The sequence below is a fragment of the Populus alba genome, chromosome 18, assembly GCF_005239225.2.
Source record: "Populus alba chromosome 18, ASM523922v2, whole genome shotgun sequence".
Classification (NCBI taxonomy): Eukaryota; Viridiplantae; Streptophyta; class Magnoliopsida; order Malpighiales; family Salicaceae; genus Populus; species Populus alba.
Window position 1 is genome coordinate 14,458,800 of NC_133301.1, and position 20,458 is coordinate 14,479,257.

Sequence of the window (20,458 nt, forward strand, 5' to 3'; positions counted from 1 at the left end):
ATTGATAGATCATTTTTAATTTTGTTTACATGTTATCATTTTTTATGGTGAAGAATTTGAAAAACAACTAATTAGATTTTTTCAATTTGTTTTTGAAAAATTAGAGAATTAGAAAACTCAACTTTTTTAAGAATATAATTTTTATTTCTAGTTAATAAACACGTTTTCGCTAGTTTTTTTTTTTCAAGTCTTGTTGTTTTGCATAAATAGACAATTGAATTAGCTAAATCATCTTCATAGATGATAGATTTTAGCTTTTTTATCGTTAATATCAAATCTAAGTATTTTCTTACAAACAAACTTTTTTAGTTTTAAAGATGGATTTATAAAAATATTGTCTTTTTATGTCATTTAAAAAGCGGTTCTTTTAAGTTAATTTTGATTTAAAAAAAAAAAAAAGATTGCCCTTTCAATTAAGAGTAAGGAATAAGAATCAGGAAATTATTAAGATGGAAAGCTGGCATTTCTAAGAATCCTGCTAAAAGATTGTGTGTGGGATCATAGCACAGCAAGGTCAGCCATATATATACAGCAAGGTTTTAATACCCTCCACATGTGCATGTGGAGGATATTAAAACCTTGGAATTAAGGTTATATAATTATATATATAATCAATTAATTCCAAGGTTTTAATATCCTCCACATGCATGTTATTAATTGATTATATTCCTTGGAATTAATTGATTATATATATATATATATATATATATATATATATATATATATATAAGAATGAGAATATTACAAAAAAAATCATTTGGATATTTTATTTTCTCTCGAAATAACATATAGATCCAACCAGTAGGATTAATTATTAAGTAATAAATATATAATGGATAATAAAAAAACAAAAAAAACACATGTTTTTACTTGTAGTAAATATTATTAGCTCTTAAATTATTATCAGTAAATAATTATAAAATAAAAAAAATACAAATAGTAAGTTTTAATATTTAATTAATAAATTACCTTTTGCTGGGTTATCATTTTTCAAAAATTGAATGTATTATCTAAAACTCAATAAATAATTTTATATTATTTACTAACACTACTTCTTAAATAAAAAGTATTTAAACTTAAAATTTATATATATAAACACACGACTGAAAATTTTAATTTAATTAGAATATATATATATATATATATATATATATATATATATATATATATATGTGGTAGTATTTAACTCTAGGTGTTTTATACTTAATATCAAGTCAAAGAATCACCAAACCCCAAAAGGTTAAAACTTTTTTATAAAGCCTTGCCTAATCTCGCAACCTCAAGATTCATTGTGATAGAATCCTTACCGCAAGGACTTTCCATTAAACCATAATTAAACCTAGCGATAGAGATAATTAAATCTGCCACAAATCTTTTAGTTGAAGCATGAATACCATATTATTTGATAAGATCAGAGTGGTGGATGTAATCTTGAAAATAATCCCGGCACAAAAACCAAAAGAATAAACAAACAAAATCTCATGTGGAAACATGTGCCCAAGCTGAACTCATAATTATTCTGTGCTAGCGCCTACTAGTACATAGAGGAGGATTGGATCCTAATTATTATTTTCCCGCTGATCATGAAGTGGATTTTGTTCCTGAATTATAATCATAATTATCCTTTGTTTTTTACTATTTTAGCTGGTATCCGAAACCAACTTTCCAGATGGTTTTTTTTATTGCCATGGTTAGAAGTCCAGGAGGATATGTTCATGGTGAATGCTGGTTTTCAATGGAGGAGGTTCTGCCGTAAAAACATTATGTTGGATGTATTCATGGTCGATGAGGGTTTCTAGCTGAGGAGCTTGTGTCCCAATAATATTATGTTAGATTTGTTTATGGTGGAGGACGATGATTTTCAAAGGTTTCGTCCTAGCTAAAAGTGTTTTTGTGAAAGATGATTTTCCAACGAAGTTTTGAATTTCAAGACGTGTTTCTTTCAACTGAAGAATATGAATTTTTAGGAAAAATAAATTTTTTTCATAGAATTTTATTTCAACTATATATATATAATGATGATGGTGAAGGAATGGAAGCTAGTACTCCTGTGATGAAATTGTTGCAATTATGATTCACTTTTTGTCACTAACACATCTATTTTTTTTTTTTAAAAAAACAAAGATGATCATTACCGACAATCTTAATTAACTTCGATATTATTTTTCAGCAATTGGATTAGATAAGTGAATTTATAATCCATATTATCAATTTTTTTTTTTTGGTAACCCGGGGTGTCCGGGTCAGATTACGCGCACCACGACTATTCCCCGAGCCCACTGAACATCCTGCAAGCCCAGTAGGCAGGTAAGGCACCGCGGGGGTGACAGACTGGTACTCTTAAGGATCGAACCCAGGACCTTCACAAAAACAAGCTTTGCTGTTAACCAATGGTCTAGACATATTATCAATTTTTATTCATATATAATAACATGGTGCGAGAAAAAATATTTGTCATATATGGAGACGTGAATGATGTATCTAAAACGCAACCTAAGGATTTGTTTTCTACGTACTATATATATAGGCCATCCATTAAGAACATGTCGCAGTCTCTACCAAAGAAGCTGCAACATGTCGCAGTACTTTCAAGAAATGGAGACTCTCTATATCATCCTTCTCCTCTTTGTCTCCATCATTCTCTCCCTCATTGCCATAATTTACAAGCACAGATACCAGGATAAACTCCCTAACCTTCCTCCTGGCAATCTAGGCCTCCCTTTTGTGGGAGAGAGCCTAGATTTCCTGTCAAAAGGATGGAAAGGTTGCCCAGAAAACTTCATATTCGATCGCCTTCGGAAATATTCTTCAGAAATATTCAAAACAAATCTTTTTCTTCAGCCTGTAGTGATATTAAATGGTGTTGCCGGAAACAAGTTCTTATTCTCCAACGAGAACAGACTTGTTGAAACATGGTGGCCTGAATTTGTGAACAGGATATTTCCATCTGCAGTAGAAACATCACCCAAAGAAGAAGCGAAAAGAATGCGTAGGTTGTTCCCTCGATTCTTAAAACCTGAGGCCTTGCAGAGGTATATAGGTACCATGGATATGGTTACCAGAAGACACTTTGCCTTGGAATGGGGAAACAAAGCAGAGGTGGTTGTCTTCCCTCTGGCAAAAAGCTACACATTCGAGTTGGCTTGCCGCTTGTTTCTAAGTATTGAGGATCCCAGCTACATAGCCAGATTTTCCCACCCATTCAACCAAATAACCTCTGGTATTTTTACCATCCCCATTGATTTTCCTGGAACTCCATTTAATCGAGCCATCAAGGCCTCAAAGTTAATCAGAATTGAGCTATTGGCCATTATCAAGCAAAGAAAGAAGGATCTTGCAGAAGGAAAGGCATCCCCAAGCCAAGACATTTTGTCACACATGCTGCTAAGCAATGATGCGGATGGAAAGTACATGAATGAGGTGCAGATTTCTGACAAGATTCTTGCATTATTGATGGGTGGACATGAAAGCACTGGTGCTGCTTGTACTTTCATTGTCAAATATCTTGCTGAGCTGCCTCATATCTATGAAGCAGTTTACAAAGGTGACTGTTTTTTCTATTCAACTTTCCCTTCGTGCAGTCTTTCCTTGAATTTTTAACCTTGTTTTGAAGAACCTATGTGCTATAGCTATTCAACAAGTCAAAATTAGATTTTCATTATGACAAGAGCTAACCTGTTTAATTGTAAACAATTTGATAGAGCAAGCTGAGATCATTAAATCCAAAGCACCCGGTGAGTTGTTGAATTGGGATGACATTCAAAAGATGAAATATTCATGGAATGTAGCTTGTGAAACGTTGAGACTCTCACCACCGCTTATTGGTAACTTCAAAGAAGCCATCAAGGACTTCACATTCAACGGTTTCTCCATCCCAAAGGGCTGGAAGGCAAGTCATTTTCTCACTGTAAATCATTTAGTCCTTCAATATATTGTTTTGCCAATCTAGAGACTGACTTCTCCCATTATTTTGTTTCAAGCACTTTTCAATGTCACCCAAGCATTGAGCAGGAGCATCGCCGTGCTAACTTTGATTTGACAAATTGTTCTTGTAGTTGTATTGGAGTGCAAGCTCAACGCATAAAAATGCTGAATACTTTTCCGAGCCTGAGAAGTTCGATCCCAGTAGATTTGAAGGGAAAGGACCAGCTCCTTACACGTTTATTCCGTTTGGTGGAGGACCAAGGATGTGCCCTGGAAATGAATATGCTCGATTAGAAATTCTTGTTTTCATGCATAACTTGGTGAAGAGTTTCAGATTTGAAAGATTGATTCTCGATGAGAAGATAGTATTCAATCCAACGCCAAAACCAGAAATGGGACTTCCAGTTCGTCTGATTCCTCACAAAGCTTGAAATTAGATGATGCAAAATCTCGTCATCATGCTGGCCGGGATTACATCTTCTAATTTTTCTTCTTCTTGTTAGTCTTTTTTCTTTTTTTCAAAATAAAAAAAAACAGTCATAAATAAGTCTCTCTTCCTTCGCAATGGGACAACCCAACCATTAAAACTTGTATTATTAGTCTACTTGTCATTTATCATTTATCATATAATTCTCGTAAATTATGGATGTTATCTCATTATGCAGACGGCTTTAAATTTGTTCTCGAAATCAGATGCTTCATTTTTTCTGGATACTATTGCCTCTGTTAACAGCTGGTTCTGTATGGCAACCACAAATTTTTCAGCACAGTTGTCTCTAGCAAGTGGTGTATTTGCAGCCATGCGGGGAAACAAGGTCACCGAGGACAGAGAATTCCCTGTTTCACCAGCAGAAGAGGAACCTTGAGAGCTTCAGGTTTCTTACCGAAAGATGCATCAGCCTTCAAATTGCTTAAATGTATAAAGCATTTCGTGTCAATCAAAGCCAGTGTCTCACAAAATGCAAGTTACTTGTTGAGGTCTGAGATTGCTTGGAGCAAGTTCGAATATTGACTGGTGGGTCTAATAGATTGCGACATTTGGTACGTAGTGATTCAAATCAAATGGTGGGTCTAATTCGGTTTTCAAGGATTTTTCACTACTATATATATATATATATATATATATATATGTTCACAACGATATATATGATGTTAAGTACTATCGTGTCAGATGAGCTCGGCAATATGATGTGGAAAGGAATGGAAATTGAAACATATGGAAATTCTCTTCTTTTTCTTAACAGAAAGCCAAACCACCGGATCTATAAATAATATAGAAGGGTTTGTAATTATTTTTTTAAAGTTTGTTTTTTAATTTAAAATGTATTAAAATAATATATTTTTATTTTTTAAAAAATTATTTTTGATATTAATATATTAAAAATGATCTAAAAAATAATAAATACTAAAAAAATATTAATTTAAAGCAAAATAAAATTAATTTTTTAAAAAATATATTTTTAAAATACAAAAACAAACATGTGTTTAATCTTTTGACCGGTAACCAAATAATAATAAAAATTAATTTTAAAGAAAAAAAATTTAAAATAACAAACAATAGTTTAATGGCAATGATAAACATGTTTTTAGAGTCCGTTTAGGAGTGTGGTTATGATTATTTTTTAAAGTGTTTTTTATGCTGAAATACATTAAAATGATATTTTTTTTATTTTTAAAAAATTATTTTTGAAATCAGTTCATCAAAATAATTCAAAAAATAAAAAAAATAATTTTTAATAAAAAAATAATTTAAATTTTTTAAAAAATACATGTTAATCCACATTTGCAAACAGGCTCAAAGCGGTTGGTATGTGGGTTGCCTTTTCTTCACAATTAAAGCAGACGACTATCCAAATTTGGTTGTTGGGACCTTAGATTCGAGACAAATTGTTTTTATTAGAAATGACAGACAAGCCAGGCGCCACTTCATAAACAGGTCGTCAAAGTCAACCAAACTAGTTTAGCCCATCTGCCCTCTATATGTCAATCATCAAAGAGATTGTTGATTCCACGAAGACACAATTCTTTTGATGGGGATTTGCTGGAGTCGGACTTCTGATAAGTCAAATCCAACCCCTGTTGATCCCCCTCCTCCCTCAGATGCTGCCCCCGCCTCCGCCCCTGACCCTGGCTCATTCTTTGACCCAGACGCAGCTCCTAGCTCTGTAGGGCATCTTGATGGTTAGTTTCCAACCATTAGTTTAACTCAATCCTGTTATTTATTGTTGTTTTGGTTTGTTTTTGAAACTGTTAGCACTTAAATCATCAGTTATTCATAAACTTACTAGTGCAATTATCTCATTACTCAATCCTTCAATTAAAGTTCGGTTTAATAGTGTAAGTAATATAATCAGATGATACATCTTTCGGGGGTAGCAATGTCTCTGGAAGCAGCTGGCTCTCTATGGCAACCACCAATTTAACGACATGGATTTATCAAGCAAGCGATGCTATTGCAGCTATTTGGGGCAATGTCCCTGATGACAACGAATTCCTAGTTTCTGTGGATGATGAGGCCCTTCCGGATGTGGAATCTGGATCAGACTCGAAGTTAAGAGCTTTCACATTTGAGCAAATGAAGGCAGCAACTTTTAATTTTCGTAGCAATATGGTGCTGGGAGAAGGTGGTTTTGGAAAGGTCTATCAAGGTTGGCTCAAGGAGAAGGTAGCATCTCAGGGAACAAGGAAATGGCCCGTTGCAGTCAAGAGATTGAATTCCAACAGCAAGCAAGGATATCGACAGTGGCGGGTAATTCTGTTTTGTTGTTTATCTCTTAATGTGCCAACCTTTAGGTTTCTTCATTTGCACGTTTAGCTCAGATTGAAACACTTGGTTAATCAGCTGCTAGTTTCTTTCCAAACTACTTATGATCAAGTCCTGTTTACAAATGCGATATATAGGAATGAAGAAATTGATAACAACAGTCCTTAGAAAGGGCATAATTGTTGGATACTAATTCGGTAGCCATTTTTCTGGTGCAGACAGAGGTGGGTTTCTTGGCAAGGCTTTCTCATCCTAATGTTATAAAGCTGTTGGGATACTGTCGAGAAGATAAGGAGCATGTTATTGTTTATGAATTCATGAAAAAGGGCAGCTTAAATTACCATTTGTTTGGAAGTAAGAACAAGCAATGAGTTATAGAGTCCTAGTCTATGATCCCAATCGTGTGTTCTGTTCTGTAGATGAAATAAACTCACTTAGTTCTCTTGCGCTCTATTTTATACTCCTGCAGAGGGCCCTGATCGAATGCTTTCGTGGGAGACAAGGCTTAAGGTTTTAATAGGAACGGCTCAAGGCCTTGCTTACTTGCATACAATGGAGAAACCGATAATTTTCAGAGATTTCAAGACCTCAAATATATTGCTTGATGAGGTAAAGTTCTTTATAATCTGCATTATCAACCAAACACGATATGACAAACTCATTCAGTAAAGGCAGTTCCATGATGTGTATATTTTCTCACCATTTTTACCCGAAAGTTTTGCTTCATGTTGATCTATTTTCTTCAAAAATCCCCTTCCCTGCAAAGTTCAATCTTAACCACTAGCAACTGTGATTCGCCCTGTCATTGGTGGCGAAAGGAAATGCTGGACGAGCCAAGTCTTGCTTGAGAGTTGGCAAAAATATTTAAGAACGTATTATAATATGATTCATAAGACATTAAGTTCTTTCTACATCAAATCTTCTGCAGTCTTACACTCCAAAGTTATCGGATTTTGGCTTGGCAAAATGGGGACCTGCAGACGGTGAACCGTATGTATCAGGACATGTTATGGGCACAATTGGCTATGCTGCTCCTGAGTATGTTGCTACAGGTAATTTAGTTGTGTGTTTCTTAACTGGGATGCCTCCATGACTGAATGATGCTTCGCTTTACAGTTCATTCAAACTTCCAATCTCAATTTATAACATTGTAATTACTCTAAAGCAGCTCACCACAACAAAATTAAATTATAATGGCATTTTATCAAGTCTTTAACGGCATGTTTCTTTATTCTTATTACAATTATAACTATGTATCTGTAATGACAGTTTACTCAAACTCGCTAATGAACAACTGCTACTAAAATCCCATTTCATAGCAGTGGTTGATTGAAAACATGCTATCAGAATCTACCCTAACATTGATTCTATTTGATTGATCAGGGAATTTGTATCTGAAGAGTGATGTGTATAGTTTTGGAGTTGTTTTGTTGGAGATGCTAACAGGCTTACGAGCATATGATAAAAGCCGTCCGATTCAGCAAAGAAATTTAGGGGACTGGGGTAGACGATTTCTATCAGATAGAAGAAAGGTGAGACATTTTATGGACACCAGGTTGGAGGGAAAATACCCAGTAAAACAAGTTGTACGAATAGCTCCACTTGCTGCAAGATGTCTTCAGTCGGAACCCCGTTTCCGCCCGTCAATGAAAGAAGTTGCCGAGACCTTGGGAAAGATTGGAGCTCGATATAACAGCACTGAGGATGAACCAGAAGCCTTGTCGACATGATCACTATTATCCTCTGGTTTATAATTAGAACAGGATGCAGATGAAGCACATCAATAAAGTTTCTGCACAATCAATTAATGAAGAAATTCTTTTCGACTCCGGCACTGAATAGTCCATTAGTTATTCCGGAGCCAAGAAATAATAATGTCTTTTTATTCTCCTTGTTTTTTTGTTCTACTGTGTATTGCGGTGAGTGTAATTCTTTAATGCGTTTCTCTTTGCCCGTCATGAGCTGTAGTTCGAACGCATATTAATGCACTCTTTGTCCGAGTTGCGTAATTTAGATCTCTTTTTAATTTTTATTTTAATGTATTAAAAAAAACATAAAAAAATATTAATATAATGTTTTTTAAGAAAAGTAGAATCAAGGTGTAGTTGAAGTTATAATCTATGCATTGTAAAAATAAATAAATAAAAAGTTTAAGTAGAATTATTGGAGGCACAAGCAGAAAAGGAGAATAAGATTGGAAAATGATAGGACTAACCTAGTATTAGTCCCCAATCTGCGATCCTTTTTTTCTGTATTGAATACACGATTTATATCTGTAACCAAGAATTATCTGTTGGAAGATTTGTTTAAAAAAATGTGCCAAAGTCTTTTCTCAATCAGGTCCCCTTCTAATAGAAAATGGTAGGTCACTGTAGCAAGCATTTGAGTAAAATCTCATTGCAATTACATGTTAATTATAATGCATTTCAAGCAATTATCTATACTATACATGCATAGCAGCATTTCAAGCAATTTTCTCAATCTGTTTTTTTTTTTTCTTTCTTTTTCTTGGTACGCTTACCATAGACATTTCTTCGAGTCCCATCTGGGCCTCATAGAAGGACTCCATGTAAATAAAGCCATGATTGTCAACAAACTTCAAAAAAGGACTCCGCTGTATTTTTGCACCCGAGATGTTCAAAATTTGACACAAATACAGGAGTTGGTCGAGAATATAGTTGTAGTCGTTTTGTAAAATATATTTTTTTAAATAATATATTTAAAATATATTTTTTTAATATTAATATATTAAAACAATATAAAAATATAAACAAGTAGATTTAAATAATAATAAATATTTTTTATAAAATATAATTTAAAATACAATTCCAAGCAACTCCGTGCTGACTGAGTTCATTGTTAAAAACACAAGCTCCATGCACGTCATTGAATTTGAGTGATGGGACATCGCTAATCCTTTTTCAAACCTTGGATGATGCTAGAATTAAATCGCTTCTATTACTTCACACATGGCAACATCGCTTCTCTTCGGGATAAAAATATCAAAAATAAGTTTTTTGGGTCAAATAGGTTTGCAGGTTTTATTAAATCCGTGACCCAGGGTAATCTGGGTGATATAATATGAAGGGAATTTCGACCGGTGATGTTCTGATATTTGCCCATTAAAGGCTAAGCACACTGACACAATATTTAACGTGGTTCGGCAAACCGCCTACATCCACGGGAGAAGCCATTTGTTTATATAGGGAGAGAACAAGGTTTACAACAATAGAGGAGGAGGAATTATTCTCTCTTTAGCAACTCTCAACCTCACTCTATTTCTCTCTTCTTGGTGCTGCAATGGCAGCCCACTCTCTCTTATATTTCTCACATCTTTGGCTCTAATATCTCTCACTGTGCTCTCTCATTTTGCTCTCTAAGGTCATGCCTCTTTTATAGGCATCAATGGCAGCTCCTCTTGCTCCTTTGTCATTAATGGTGGCTGCCAAACTCATCTTTTTTTCAACAAAGGCTGCTGCCAACTTCTTCAACAATGGTGGCTACCAAAGTCAATGGTTGTAGCCACCATTTGTTGCACATGTAATGGCAACATACCTAACAATCACCCCCTTTGCCATTCATGTGGGGCAATTGTCCTCTTGCTTCTTCAGCACATGCTTGCATCTTGCAGCTCTTCTAAGCTTACCATTCTGAGAGCGTCTATGGCCAAGTTTACAGGTACTCGCCAAACCTTTCAATCACCAGAGTTAAATAAGCACCCCTTTGCTCACTTCAAAGGATCACTTCAACCAGATGGTTTGTCACATCTCATCTGAAGAGTGTTTAACGCTTGTCTCTGGAACAACATTCCCCTTCAAGCATATCAACCATGCTTGGCTCGGAATGATTTATCAAGCCTTACATCAAGGCTTACAACACCCCCTCAAACTAATATTCCCAAGTGTGACAGTCATTGAGTATTTTAATGTGATCACGAGCTCACCACTCTTCCAAGAGTCTACTCATCCAGGAGTTGCGTTTGCCCTCTGTTCCACCTTAGGAACCATGCCTTACTTCTCCATAAGTCTCTCACTCTTAGTCTCAAGAGTCCGGGTAGCTATCCACCTTTACTTATAGGGGCAACCCATTAAAGGTTGATCCATATCTATCTTCATACTCTGAGTATTACAATGCTTTCACCGAGCTCACCACCTTGACAAGAGTCAACTTGTTCCCGGAACCTGCGCATGCCCTCTGCTCCTTCATAGCAGTCGCGTCTTAATGCTCCACAAGTCACCCACTTATTGTCCAAGGCAAATGTCTTCTAGCTCATTGATCTTTAGCATGGGGGCAATATCCATAAAAGTCAATCCTGCATTTGTCTTCATACTCATCATAGCCTCTTCGTTGGCTATACACTTGTCCACTTATATCCAGCCATCATATTGGCTCTGGGGCTGGGCTCTTTTCATGGCCCTCACACCTTCTCCTGAGGTGTCTCCGCTCGTCGTCATGCGACGGTCTGAATCTGGGCTAATATTGTAGCCCTCACACCTTCTATCCGAGGTGTCTCCATTCATCATCATGCGGCTTCAAGTCCCTCACACCTTCTCTGAAGGTGTCTTCGCCTGTTGTCATGGGGCAGTATGATCTTGGGCTCATATCATGGCCCTCACACCTTCTGTCTGAGGTGTGTCCGCCTGTCATCATGAGACGGCCTGAACATGGACTCATATCAAGGTCCTCATACCTTTCATCTGAGGTGTCTCCGCCTGTCATCATGAGACGACCTGATCTTGGACTGATATCATGGTCCTCACACCTTTCATCTGAGGTGTCTCCGCCTGTCATCATGAGACGACCTGATCTTGGACTGATATCATGGTCCTCACACCTTTCATCTGAGGTGTCTCCGTCTGTCATCATGAGACAACCTGATCTTGGACTCATATCATGGTCCTCACACCTTCTGTCTGAGGTGTCTTCGCCTGTCGTCATGAGACGGCCTGAACATGGACTCATACCATGGTCCTCACACCTTCCGTTTTAGGTGTCTCCGTTTGTCGTCATGAGACGGTCTGATCTTGGACTCATATCAAGGTCCGCACACCTTCTATCTGAGGTGTCTCCGCCTGTCATCATGAGACGACCTGATCTTGGACTCATATCATGGTCCTCACACCTTCTGTCTGAGGTGTCTCCGCCTGTCGTCATGAGACGGCCTGAACATGGACTCATACCATGGTCCTCACACCTTCCGTCTGAGGTGTCTCCGCTTATCGTCATGAGACGGTCTGATCTTGGACTCATATCAAGGTCCTCACACCTTCTATCTGAGGTGTCTTCGCATGTCGTCATGAGACGGCCACATCCTCCTTTATCGGGGATGTATTCTCTACCACCATGTGGACTTGGGAGAGATTACTGCCACTGATTACATAGAAAGAGAAAGTTGCGGCATACTCCTCGCAATCCTCCACCTCGATTTCTATGTCTGGAGCTTCTACGCCTTTATACTTGACAGCTCCACCTACACCACTCTCTTTGGTGTCTTCACCTTTCATAGGCGGTCGCCTTTTATCATAGGCATTCGCACCCCCTTAATTCGGTGCTTCTGCAACAGCTCATCTTTTCATCCTTGCATGCATTGGAAAGGTCCTCGCTTGTTGCCTTTATCAAGAGCACAAGAGACTTCTTGTTGTACAACTTTTTCACATCGTCTCTGCTCTGAGCTTCATCTAGGAACTCTTCTTCTCCTTGCACCTATTGTCTCATTACAGTACCTCGTTGGATCCTACGGGTACTTTTGCACAATCTCTGTGTGCTCTCGTGCAATTTCGGTTCTCTAGATTTCTCCCTAATTTTTGCTTTTATGTTTGACAGCAGCTCATCCTGTCACAACACCTATCCAAGTCAAAATAAGGTGCCAATCTTTATTCCCTTGTTGTATTTCTCTTCCATTATCAGGGTCTTCATCAATTCTCTCTTCAAGAAATCACAGTCACCAAATCTAACTTCTTTGGAGAAATCACCACTCCATCAGATCCTTGAACATATGGAACCCAACTGTTCCTTTAAGCTGTCATCTTACTAGTCTTCAACAGTTTCATTACAAACTGTTACATATACAAAAATAGTACTCTGTGGATGATCCTTCAACTAAGCAAGTTCCCAGGAAAGATTTGGAGGGATCACACTGGTCCCGCTTAAAACCCAATCTCCTAGACAGAACTTCTTAAAACGTATCTATCCACCGTACTGCCTTTTTGTATATACAACCATTTGCTAGCTTTGTTGCGGCTTTCCTTTACAAGTGATCTGGGGTATCCCGGTTTTATACCTGATTTCTCAACATATGGCGAGACTACCATGCTTAGATTCGCTAAGATTGGTCTTTGTCAATTTTCACTCTCCACCTCAACTTGTCCACATAACCGGGTGTCCAGAGTGTCCCAATTTTGCCTTCCTTCGAGGCATTAAATTCTTCACTTAACAGTTCAGCACATGTAATTGGGTAAACATGTGCACCTTCTTCTTCTCCATCTCCATCGACCTCAATCCAGACCCTCAGATGCCTCCTGATCGGGCAATCTCTAATAATTCACCATTGCCATTTTTGGTCTCGAATCTCAACGATCGGACCATACCATTGCATCTGGAATGATCAAATTAGCTGGAAACATGTCTTGAATCATCCAAATCGCACATCAGACGGCTACGATTTGATCAAAACAATTCTGGCCTGATCAACGGCTCAGATTCAATCTCAGATCCGGTTGCACGTAGACTCTGCTGCACAGAATCCTATCCCTCGGCTCGCGGCTCGGCTCGGCTCGTGGCTGATGTCATCCTTGCATGGTACTGTTCATTGTTCATGTCTGCTGTTCACATGGGTCGGGTCAACTCATTCGGGTGAAGAAGACGAGTGGTGCGCGTCTGTGCGCGTGGGCAGACGCCTTGCCGGAGAGTGATGGAGAGTGCGACCATATCCGACGTCCGATTTTGACGCTGTTTTCACCAATGGCTTCGTCTCGTGCACCTCTACACAGTGGGATGGTCAAAACATCATTTTGACAACTTTCATTTTTAAGCAAAAAATCAAACACCACTTAAACCATATGCTCTGATACCAATTGAAGGGAATTTCGACTGGTGATGTTCTAATATTTGCCCATTGGAGGCTAAGCACACTGACACAATATTTAACGTGGTTCGGCAAACCGCCTACATCCACGGGAGAAGCCATTTGTTTATATAGGGAGAGAACAAGGTTTACAACAATAGAGGAGGAGAAATTATTCTCTCTTTAGCAACTCTCAACCTCACTCTATTTCTCTCTTCTTGGTGCTGCAATGGCAGCCCACTCTCTCTTATATTTCTCACATCTTTGGCTCTAATATCTCTCACTTTGCTCTCTCATTTTGCTCTCTAAGGTCATGCCTCTTTTATAGGCATCAATGGCAGCTCCTCTTGCTCCTTTGTCATTAATGGTGGCTGCCAAACTCATCTTTTTTTCAACAAAGGCTGTTGCCAACTTTTTCTCTTCTTCAACAATGGTGGCTACCAAAGTCAATGGTTGTAGCCACCATTTGTTGCACATGTAATGGCAACATACCTAACATAATATATATATGTTTATATTTTTTAATAAATATAAAAAATATAAATTAATTTTTAAATATTTAGCTTTATATATTTTTTTATAGCTTACATCGTGATATGTTTCTTAATTTTTAAATATAAAATAATTATATTTATAGTTTATATTTATATGGAATATTTCTTAACTTTTTTACATAGAATAACTATATATATATTTTCCAGATTATTTTCTAATTTTTTTTATAGAATAATTGTATATATAAACTACATCTATATAAAATATTTTTTTTACTTTTTTTATATGTAATTACTATTTATAACCTAAATATACATAAAATATTTTTATCTTTTTTATAAAATATTAAAAATTTAAATATATATATTTTTTAATTTTTACATATAAATCTTCTTAACACGGAAGAAGGCCATTATCCAGGTCTACCCCGGCCTTGGTTTAATATCTATGGCTTCTAAACATTGAATTGGTGGATGTATCGTTAGAAAGAGGAAACTCTCAGTATTGGAAAAGTTGAGGTGCTTCCAAGCAAGAGCACTTACCTCGAAGGAAGTATACACGTCTAGAAAGACTTCTCTGGTTGAAAAATCCCAACGACAACCATAACATTAATTTAATCTTAGTATCCAAGGCAATGCTTGAATAAAGACGAAATTATATACGTAGTCAACGGAAGAAGACCTGAAAAAATCATCATGTCATTGCAGAAAACGTAGTATCCACACAAGTCAAAACAAACTCTGTTCTCTAGACCTTCTCTGTTTCTCTCTAATCCTGCAGGTCATCACTGATTCTTGTAAAGACGGATGGGGATCCACTGGAATTGTCTTGCAGCTGATACTTTAAGTCGAACTTCCGTTCCAGACCTAGACTCGGACTCGGACTCGGACTCTCCTCGTGATTCCATCTTAAAACTGGTTGATGGTTAGTTTAACATCATATATAGATTAATTTATGGTATCTTGTCATTGATGCACTTGATTTATGTTCTTCCTTTTGTGCTTCCTTAACTTGGTACTTGCACCTGGCCTCGTTCATTTTGTTCGTGTTTTGAGAGATTTCCCATTTCACCCTTTCTTTTTTTCTTTACATATTAATTGCATAGATTTAACAATGCCTCAGGATATGCAGAGTCCCTAATGCAACCTGAACCAGATAGATTAGGAGTCGAAGAGAATAGGAAGACAAAACTTGCCAAAAGGGCTAGATAGACCATAGCCACTCTGTTTATTCTCAATCAAAATATAATCTGCCAAAATCTCCTCCATAAAAGAGGTCTGCAATAGCTTAAATAAGTCAATCTTCGACCTCAGCAAGAAAGGAAAAAAGAATCCTAGACATATAGGAAAATTAAAAGTCAAAATAAAAAATTAATTAGGAAAAAAACACAAACTAAAAAAAAAAAGCATCTTCAAGGCCTAATTTGAAGGTCTTCCTGACCTTGGCTGAATATAGCAAGCCGACTCACACTAGAACAGAGCATGTGGAATCTCTTGAAAAAATTTGAGGACAATACAATCGTGGGATCAAAAGTTATGCTCATTTCCATCAAATATGTTGTTTACTGCTTCTAGACCTCTTCTTGAACTTGAACCTGTTCATCTCATCCATAAATGTGTTTGTTAAGCTTTAATTGTAATGGATTCATATCTGACTGTTGAGATCCTCCTGTATCAGTCCCCTACCCAATTGAATGCTGGGATTCATATATAATTCGATGCCAATAAGTTTTTGAATAATCTAAGTCTTAAGAGCAAGTCCATTTTTATCTCTGCACAAGGCCTCAAATCCTATCTCATAGAATTTGCACGTGTAATCAGTTGATGCATCTCCTGTGGATTCCGCTGAATACAGCTGCTGTTTCACAATGGAAACTGCCTGTATTTCAACATGGATGTCTAATGTACCTATTTCGGGTGAGAACAACGTAATACTTGGTGCATTAGACAATTCAAAGTTGAGAGATTTCACATATGAAGAGTTGAGGGCAGCGACCTTCAACTTTAGTATGAATCTGCTGATTGGAAGGGGAGGTTTTGGCAATGTCTACAAGGGTTGGCTCAAGGAGCAGAGGTCATCTAAGGGTGCTAGGAACCGACCAATTGCTGTCAAGAGATTAAATGGAACCAGCTATCAAGGAGATCCAGAATTTACGGTTTGTTTGTTTGTTTGTTTTTATTGACCTTATAATTCACTCTTCACTTATATACGGATCCATTAACTAGTACGATGTCCGGCAGAATGATTGATTTTCCCTATATAAACTGAATCTATGTAGTAAATTTCCCTTGAAGTGCTTACGGTAGTTAGGTAACAAACCGTTTGTGCTCTTACTTGCCATATTTAATGGTACAGACAGAGATCAGTTTACTGGGAATGGTGTCTCATCCGAACATTGTGAAGCTTTTGGGTTTTTGTCGTGCAAATGAAGAGAAGATCCTTGTCTATGACTACATGCAAAAACGAAGCTTAGAGCACCATTTATTTTCCAGTAAGGAGAAAATCTTATTATTCTCAATTTGGAGTTGTATACTACAATATCAATCTCAACATTGTACAACCTTATTTTTGTTCCTAACACACATTTTCTCCTGTTACAGAGAAACCAGAACGAGTACTTCCATGGGAAATTAGACTTAAAATCGCGATAGAAATTGCTGAAGGACTGTCTTACTTGCATACATTAGAACACCCGGTAATTTTAAGAGATATGAAGCCCTCAAATATACTACTTGATAAGGTAAATTCTGTATGATTTTTCAAATAGTATGCAGTCACATATAGAAAGGTCACCCAGTTCAGACAAAACAATAGGCTCTTGATACATCTTGTCAGTCAGACAAAACAATAGCTCTTGATACATCTTGTCAGTGAGATTACTTCTACTGACCATGTTTGCATACGTTTCTGCTAGTGCTTCTGTTTGCTTGCCAGTGCCAACATCACTGCATATTCACCTGATTGTTTCTCTGTGTACATTTATCATATCTCTCTGCATCTATATTTCTGCTATTGTCTGTCTTTTGTTTTCCTTCTTTACGTAGTTTTCATGGTTGAGTCATTTATTTCCACTGATGCATCATGACTTTTCTAGCAATTTTGGCAATCTGAAGAACTGTTAATGTTGCAAGCATCACGTTATTGGTACAATTATTCATGACTCAGCAATTGAAAAGAAACTGTTGGATTATCTTTCCAAAATGGAAATCTACGCTACCTAACCACGATGTTTCTCTAGTCCTATACTGCGAAGATATCAGACTTTGGAATGGCAATCACATCACCTGCACCCTTGAGAGATCATGATGAATATATAGAAGATAGAGTTGTTGGCACATATGGTTATGCGGATCCTCTTTATGCTGAAACTGGTAATTTCTTGTACCTTGCATACTTGTAAGATTTTTTTTTTGTTTTAGATTAAAAAAAAGAAAGCAACCACGGGGCAAACGCACCGAGCGAAATTCAGTAATCAGTACAATTATACGAAGAGAATACAGAACAAAACAAGCATTAACAATGAAACTGCCAATTAATGCATAGAATTTAATTAATGATATTTATATGGTTGGATTTTGTTCTGGGCAAAGCTCCTGTAGTTGCCAACTCATCTCGATCTTCTTAACTTGTTAATTATTAACTTCTGCTAACTGCTAAGCTTTGTCATGACATTGATTTTATCGAGTTGGTTTGGTTAGGGAAGTTGCATGTAAAGAGCGATGTTTATGGATTTGGTGTTGTTTTGGTTGAGCTGCTAACTGGTTCAAGATCAACAAAAAAAGGGGTTAATCTTTCCGTAGGGGAATGGGCCGAGAAATATCTAAATAATAGATTCAGGCTGAGAGGCATAATGGACTCCAGGTTGGAGGGGAAGTATGTTACTGGGCAGGCTTCAGAAATAGCAAAGCTTGCTCTGAGATGTCTCGTTCGTAACCCCAAATTCCGTCCATCAATGACAGAAGTTGCCGAGACACTAGAGAAGATCAAAACTCGTGCTTATAACCAGAAACATCTTGTCATGGTATGTCTCGTGTACCTGCTCGGGCTTCCCTTTTTGATATTTTTTATAACATTATACGTACATATACGAACTTTCAAATAAATATCATAGCCAGCATAGTTTTCAGAATTTAACTTCACTTTCTATGGATCTTTCAAGTGTGGGAAGTGCCATAAAGCTGGACACCACACCAGGTCTTGTGACAGGATCAGTCATGTTGGAGGGAATTCAAAGCTTCCAAATGCAAGTGAAGCAATCACAGAGGAGAGGACATCTTCCACACAATCAACCGTCCAACAAGACAGCGAAAGGAGTGAGGCCAGTGGTGTTGTAACAAAGACACTTCGAACAACTCCCAGTAAGTGAAGTGCTTCGAAAAAAAACTAGAATTTGATCGATTCTATTCATTTGATTACTTCAAATTAACTTTGTGTGCCCGTTGGTCTTATTGGAGGCAATTCAAACCTACTAGACGCAAGTAATGGAACGAGCAATGAAAAGACTTCAGCAATTCAATCACCTCATCTCCAACAAGGAAGCAAAGGGGACCAGGCAAATCGCGTTGGGACCAGCAAACCTAGGAACAATCATCTTATAAGAAAAACAGCTGCCGGTAAGTTGTGCTATGTTTTGAAAGATAACTTCCCTTGAATTATATTTACGTAGTTTTATTTGACATCTTGTAATAATGGTCAGTCGGAGGTAATTCGAAGGTACTTGAAGCAAGAAATACAACAAAAAAGGAGAAGACGACTTCTTCTAGATTGACTGTCCGACAAGGTAATGCAAGAAAGGAGGCAAATGGTGTCGCTACCAGACCATCTTGTAACAATGGTCCTAAAACCAAAATTCCCAGTAAGTTCTCTATTTTGAAAAATAAAAACTGCAATTAAATTTCTTTAACTAATTAATAGTTTAAACTGAGATCTTTGTAACAATGATCTTGATCGATGGAGGCAATTCAAAGCTACTAAATGCAACTGATGCTATGAAAAAGGAGAAGATTTCTACGACCAAATCAATTGTCGAAGAATGTAAAAAGAGAAATGAGGCAAATGGGGTTGGTACTAGCACACCTCGTAGCAAAGGTCCTGGAAAAATAACTACAAGTAGTATATATTGAAAATTAACTGCGATGGAATTGTATTCAGTTTATTTTTTTTTGTAAATTCAATAACTCAGTGATTCTTGGAGAGTAATATATAAACTATTTTTGAAACCTGAAACAATGATTTAATGATTTTGTGATATAATATCAAAACATTAATAATCAAGTGGGTTAGGACTTTGAAAATCTTACGAAATTAAACAGTAATGATGACTTCATGTAAATTTAAAAATTAAAAAATATATTTGAAAGGGTTTCGTAGAAAATAATATATAATCATTTTAGTGTCTTAAAATTACAGAGAAGAGAAATTTTCTTATGTGCCTAAAATGCTCATAACCTTAATTAAGGTGATTTTGGTTATAAAGTAAATAGGAATTGTGTGATATTTTCTCCAACGAGCAGCGGTTTTGTCAAATTTTAAATTTCTTGAGTTATCTCTCTATTATTTTGCAGTAATTCAGAAAGTTTATTGCAATTTATCTTTAATATTAATATTTTAATTGACGTCTTTTCTTGCGATATTTTCCTGTTTTAGGCAAGTCAGAGCTACCAAATGCAAGTAACGTAGCAAGGAAAGTGAAAGCTTCAGTCCAACAAGTACACAAAAGGAACGTGCCAGCCAATGGTGCTATCTGCATAAAATAAACCCAAAGAAAGTATATAATAATGTCTTCTGCTAGCTTGTCGCGCCTGATTCGTCTCTAGCTCTTGTTGTCGTCAGCTTCATCCAGTTTGTGCCTCTTCTGCTTAGCATTTGCGTTGTTTAACTAATTACTCTCCCATTAATATTGTTAAAATTTTTTAAAGAAAAAAAATAAATATTTGATATCTTAATTTTTTTTTTAATATATTTTATTTAAAAAATTATCATACCTGGTATTATAATTATTAATAACCCTAACCGACCAACAAAGATTCTGTGATACATCAGAAATTTTATGATACATGATTGATTGATTATATGAAAGGAAAGATGCTATCACCTTTTAATGGTTTTATCTAAGGCGGTTGCATTTAATATTTGCTAAAATTGCTAAAATTTTATTTTTTTTCTTTTTTTTTTTTAATATTCCTGACCTTCGGACTATTTTGCAAACTTTG

General features: G+C 36.5%; 3 protein-coding genes across 5 annotated transcripts; all 3 read left to right on the forward strand.

The window, feature by feature from the left end:
• The first annotated feature begins 2,595 nt into the window (after positions 1-2,595).
• On the forward strand, positions 2,596-4,355 carry LOC118052045 (beta-amyrin 28-monooxygenase). The gene is made up of 3 exons (XM_035062857.2): positions 2,596-3,544; positions 3,702-3,889; positions 4,056-4,355. Exons 1-3 carry the CDS (start codon positions 2,596-2,598, stop codon positions 4,353-4,355), a joined length of 1,437 nt encoding a protein of 478 aa, XP_034918748.2.
• A 1,479-nt stretch (positions 4,356-5,834) lies between these two features.
• Positions 5,835-8,720, forward strand: LOC118052046 (probable serine/threonine-protein kinase PIX13). The gene is made up of 6 exons (XM_035062858.2): positions 5,835-6,105; positions 6,279-6,673; positions 6,907-7,042; positions 7,158-7,297; positions 7,617-7,740; positions 8,072-8,720. The coding sequence occupies exons 1-6, from the start codon at positions 5,955-5,957 to the stop codon at positions 8,416-8,418; spliced, it is 1,293 nt and encodes a 430-aa protein (XP_034918749.1). The 5' UTR covers positions 5,835-5,954; the 3' UTR covers positions 8,419-8,720.
• A 5,991-nt stretch (positions 8,721-14,711) lies between these two features.
• LOC118052033 (probable serine/threonine-protein kinase PIX13) lies at positions 14,712-20,201 on the forward strand. Of its 3 annotated transcripts, XM_073406235.1 has the most exons (12): positions 14,712-15,170; positions 16,067-16,401; positions 16,602-16,737; positions 16,847-16,986; positions 17,485-17,617; positions 17,945-18,267; positions 18,406-18,604; positions 18,701-18,859; positions 18,943-18,959; positions 18,996-19,101; positions 19,203-19,355; positions 19,893-20,201. In XM_073406235.1, exons 1-12 carry the CDS (start codon positions 15,053-15,055, stop codon positions 20,000-20,002), a joined length of 1,929 nt encoding a protein of 642 aa, XP_073262336.1. In that variant the 5' UTR covers positions 14,712-15,052; the 3' UTR covers positions 20,003-20,201. The 3 variants fall into 3 exon arrangements, with proteins under 3 accessions (XP_073262336.1, XP_034918737.2, XP_073262337.1); XM_035062846.2 differs by having other exon boundaries at positions 18,943-19,101; XM_073406236.1 differs by lacking the exon at positions 19,203-19,355 and having other exon boundaries at positions 18,943-19,101.
• Positions 20,202-20,458: the final 257 nt, after the last annotated feature.

What these genes read in the sequence shown, in the direction of transcription:
- LOC118052045 (XM_035062857.2), top strand. Translation starts at nt 2,596, where the DNA reads ATGGAGACTCTCTATATCATCCTTCTCCTCTTTGTCTCCATCATTCTC. An exon ending in CTATGAAGCAGTTTACAAAG is followed by an intron (nt 3,545 to 3,701) that starts GTGACTGTTTTT and finishes ACAATTTGATAG; the next exon opens with AGCAAGCTGAGATCATTAAA. An exon ending in CCATCCCAAAGGGCTGGAAG is followed by an intron (nt 3,890 to 4,055) that starts GCAAGTCATTTT and finishes TTGTTCTTGTAG; the next exon opens with TTGTATTGGAGTGCAAGCTC.
- LOC118052046 (XM_035062858.2), top strand. Translation starts at nt 5,955, where the DNA reads ATGGGGATTTGCTGGAGTCGGACTTCTGATAAGTCAAATCCAACCCCT. An exon ending in CTCTGTAGGGCATCTTGATG is followed by an intron (nt 6,106 to 6,278) that starts GTTAGTTTCCAA and finishes TAATATAATCAG; the next exon opens with ATGATACATCTTTCGGGGGT. An exon ending in AAATTACCATTTGTTTGGAA is followed by an intron (nt 7,043 to 7,157) that starts GTAAGAACAAGC and finishes ATACTCCTGCAG; the next exon opens with AGGGCCCTGATCGAATGCTT.
- LOC118052033 (XM_035062846.2), top strand. Translation starts at nt 15,053, where the DNA reads ATGGGGATCCACTGGAATTGTCTTGCAGCTGATACTTTAAGTCGAACT. An exon ending in AGAGCACCATTTATTTTCCA is followed by an intron (nt 16,738 to 16,846) that starts GTAAGGAGAAAA and finishes CTCCTGTTACAG; the next exon opens with AGAAACCAGAACGAGTACTT. An exon ending in TATAAGAAAAACAGCTGCCG is followed by an intron (nt 18,860 to 18,942) that starts GTAAGTTGTGCT and finishes AATAATGGTCAG; the next exon opens with TCGGAGGTAATTCGAAGGTA.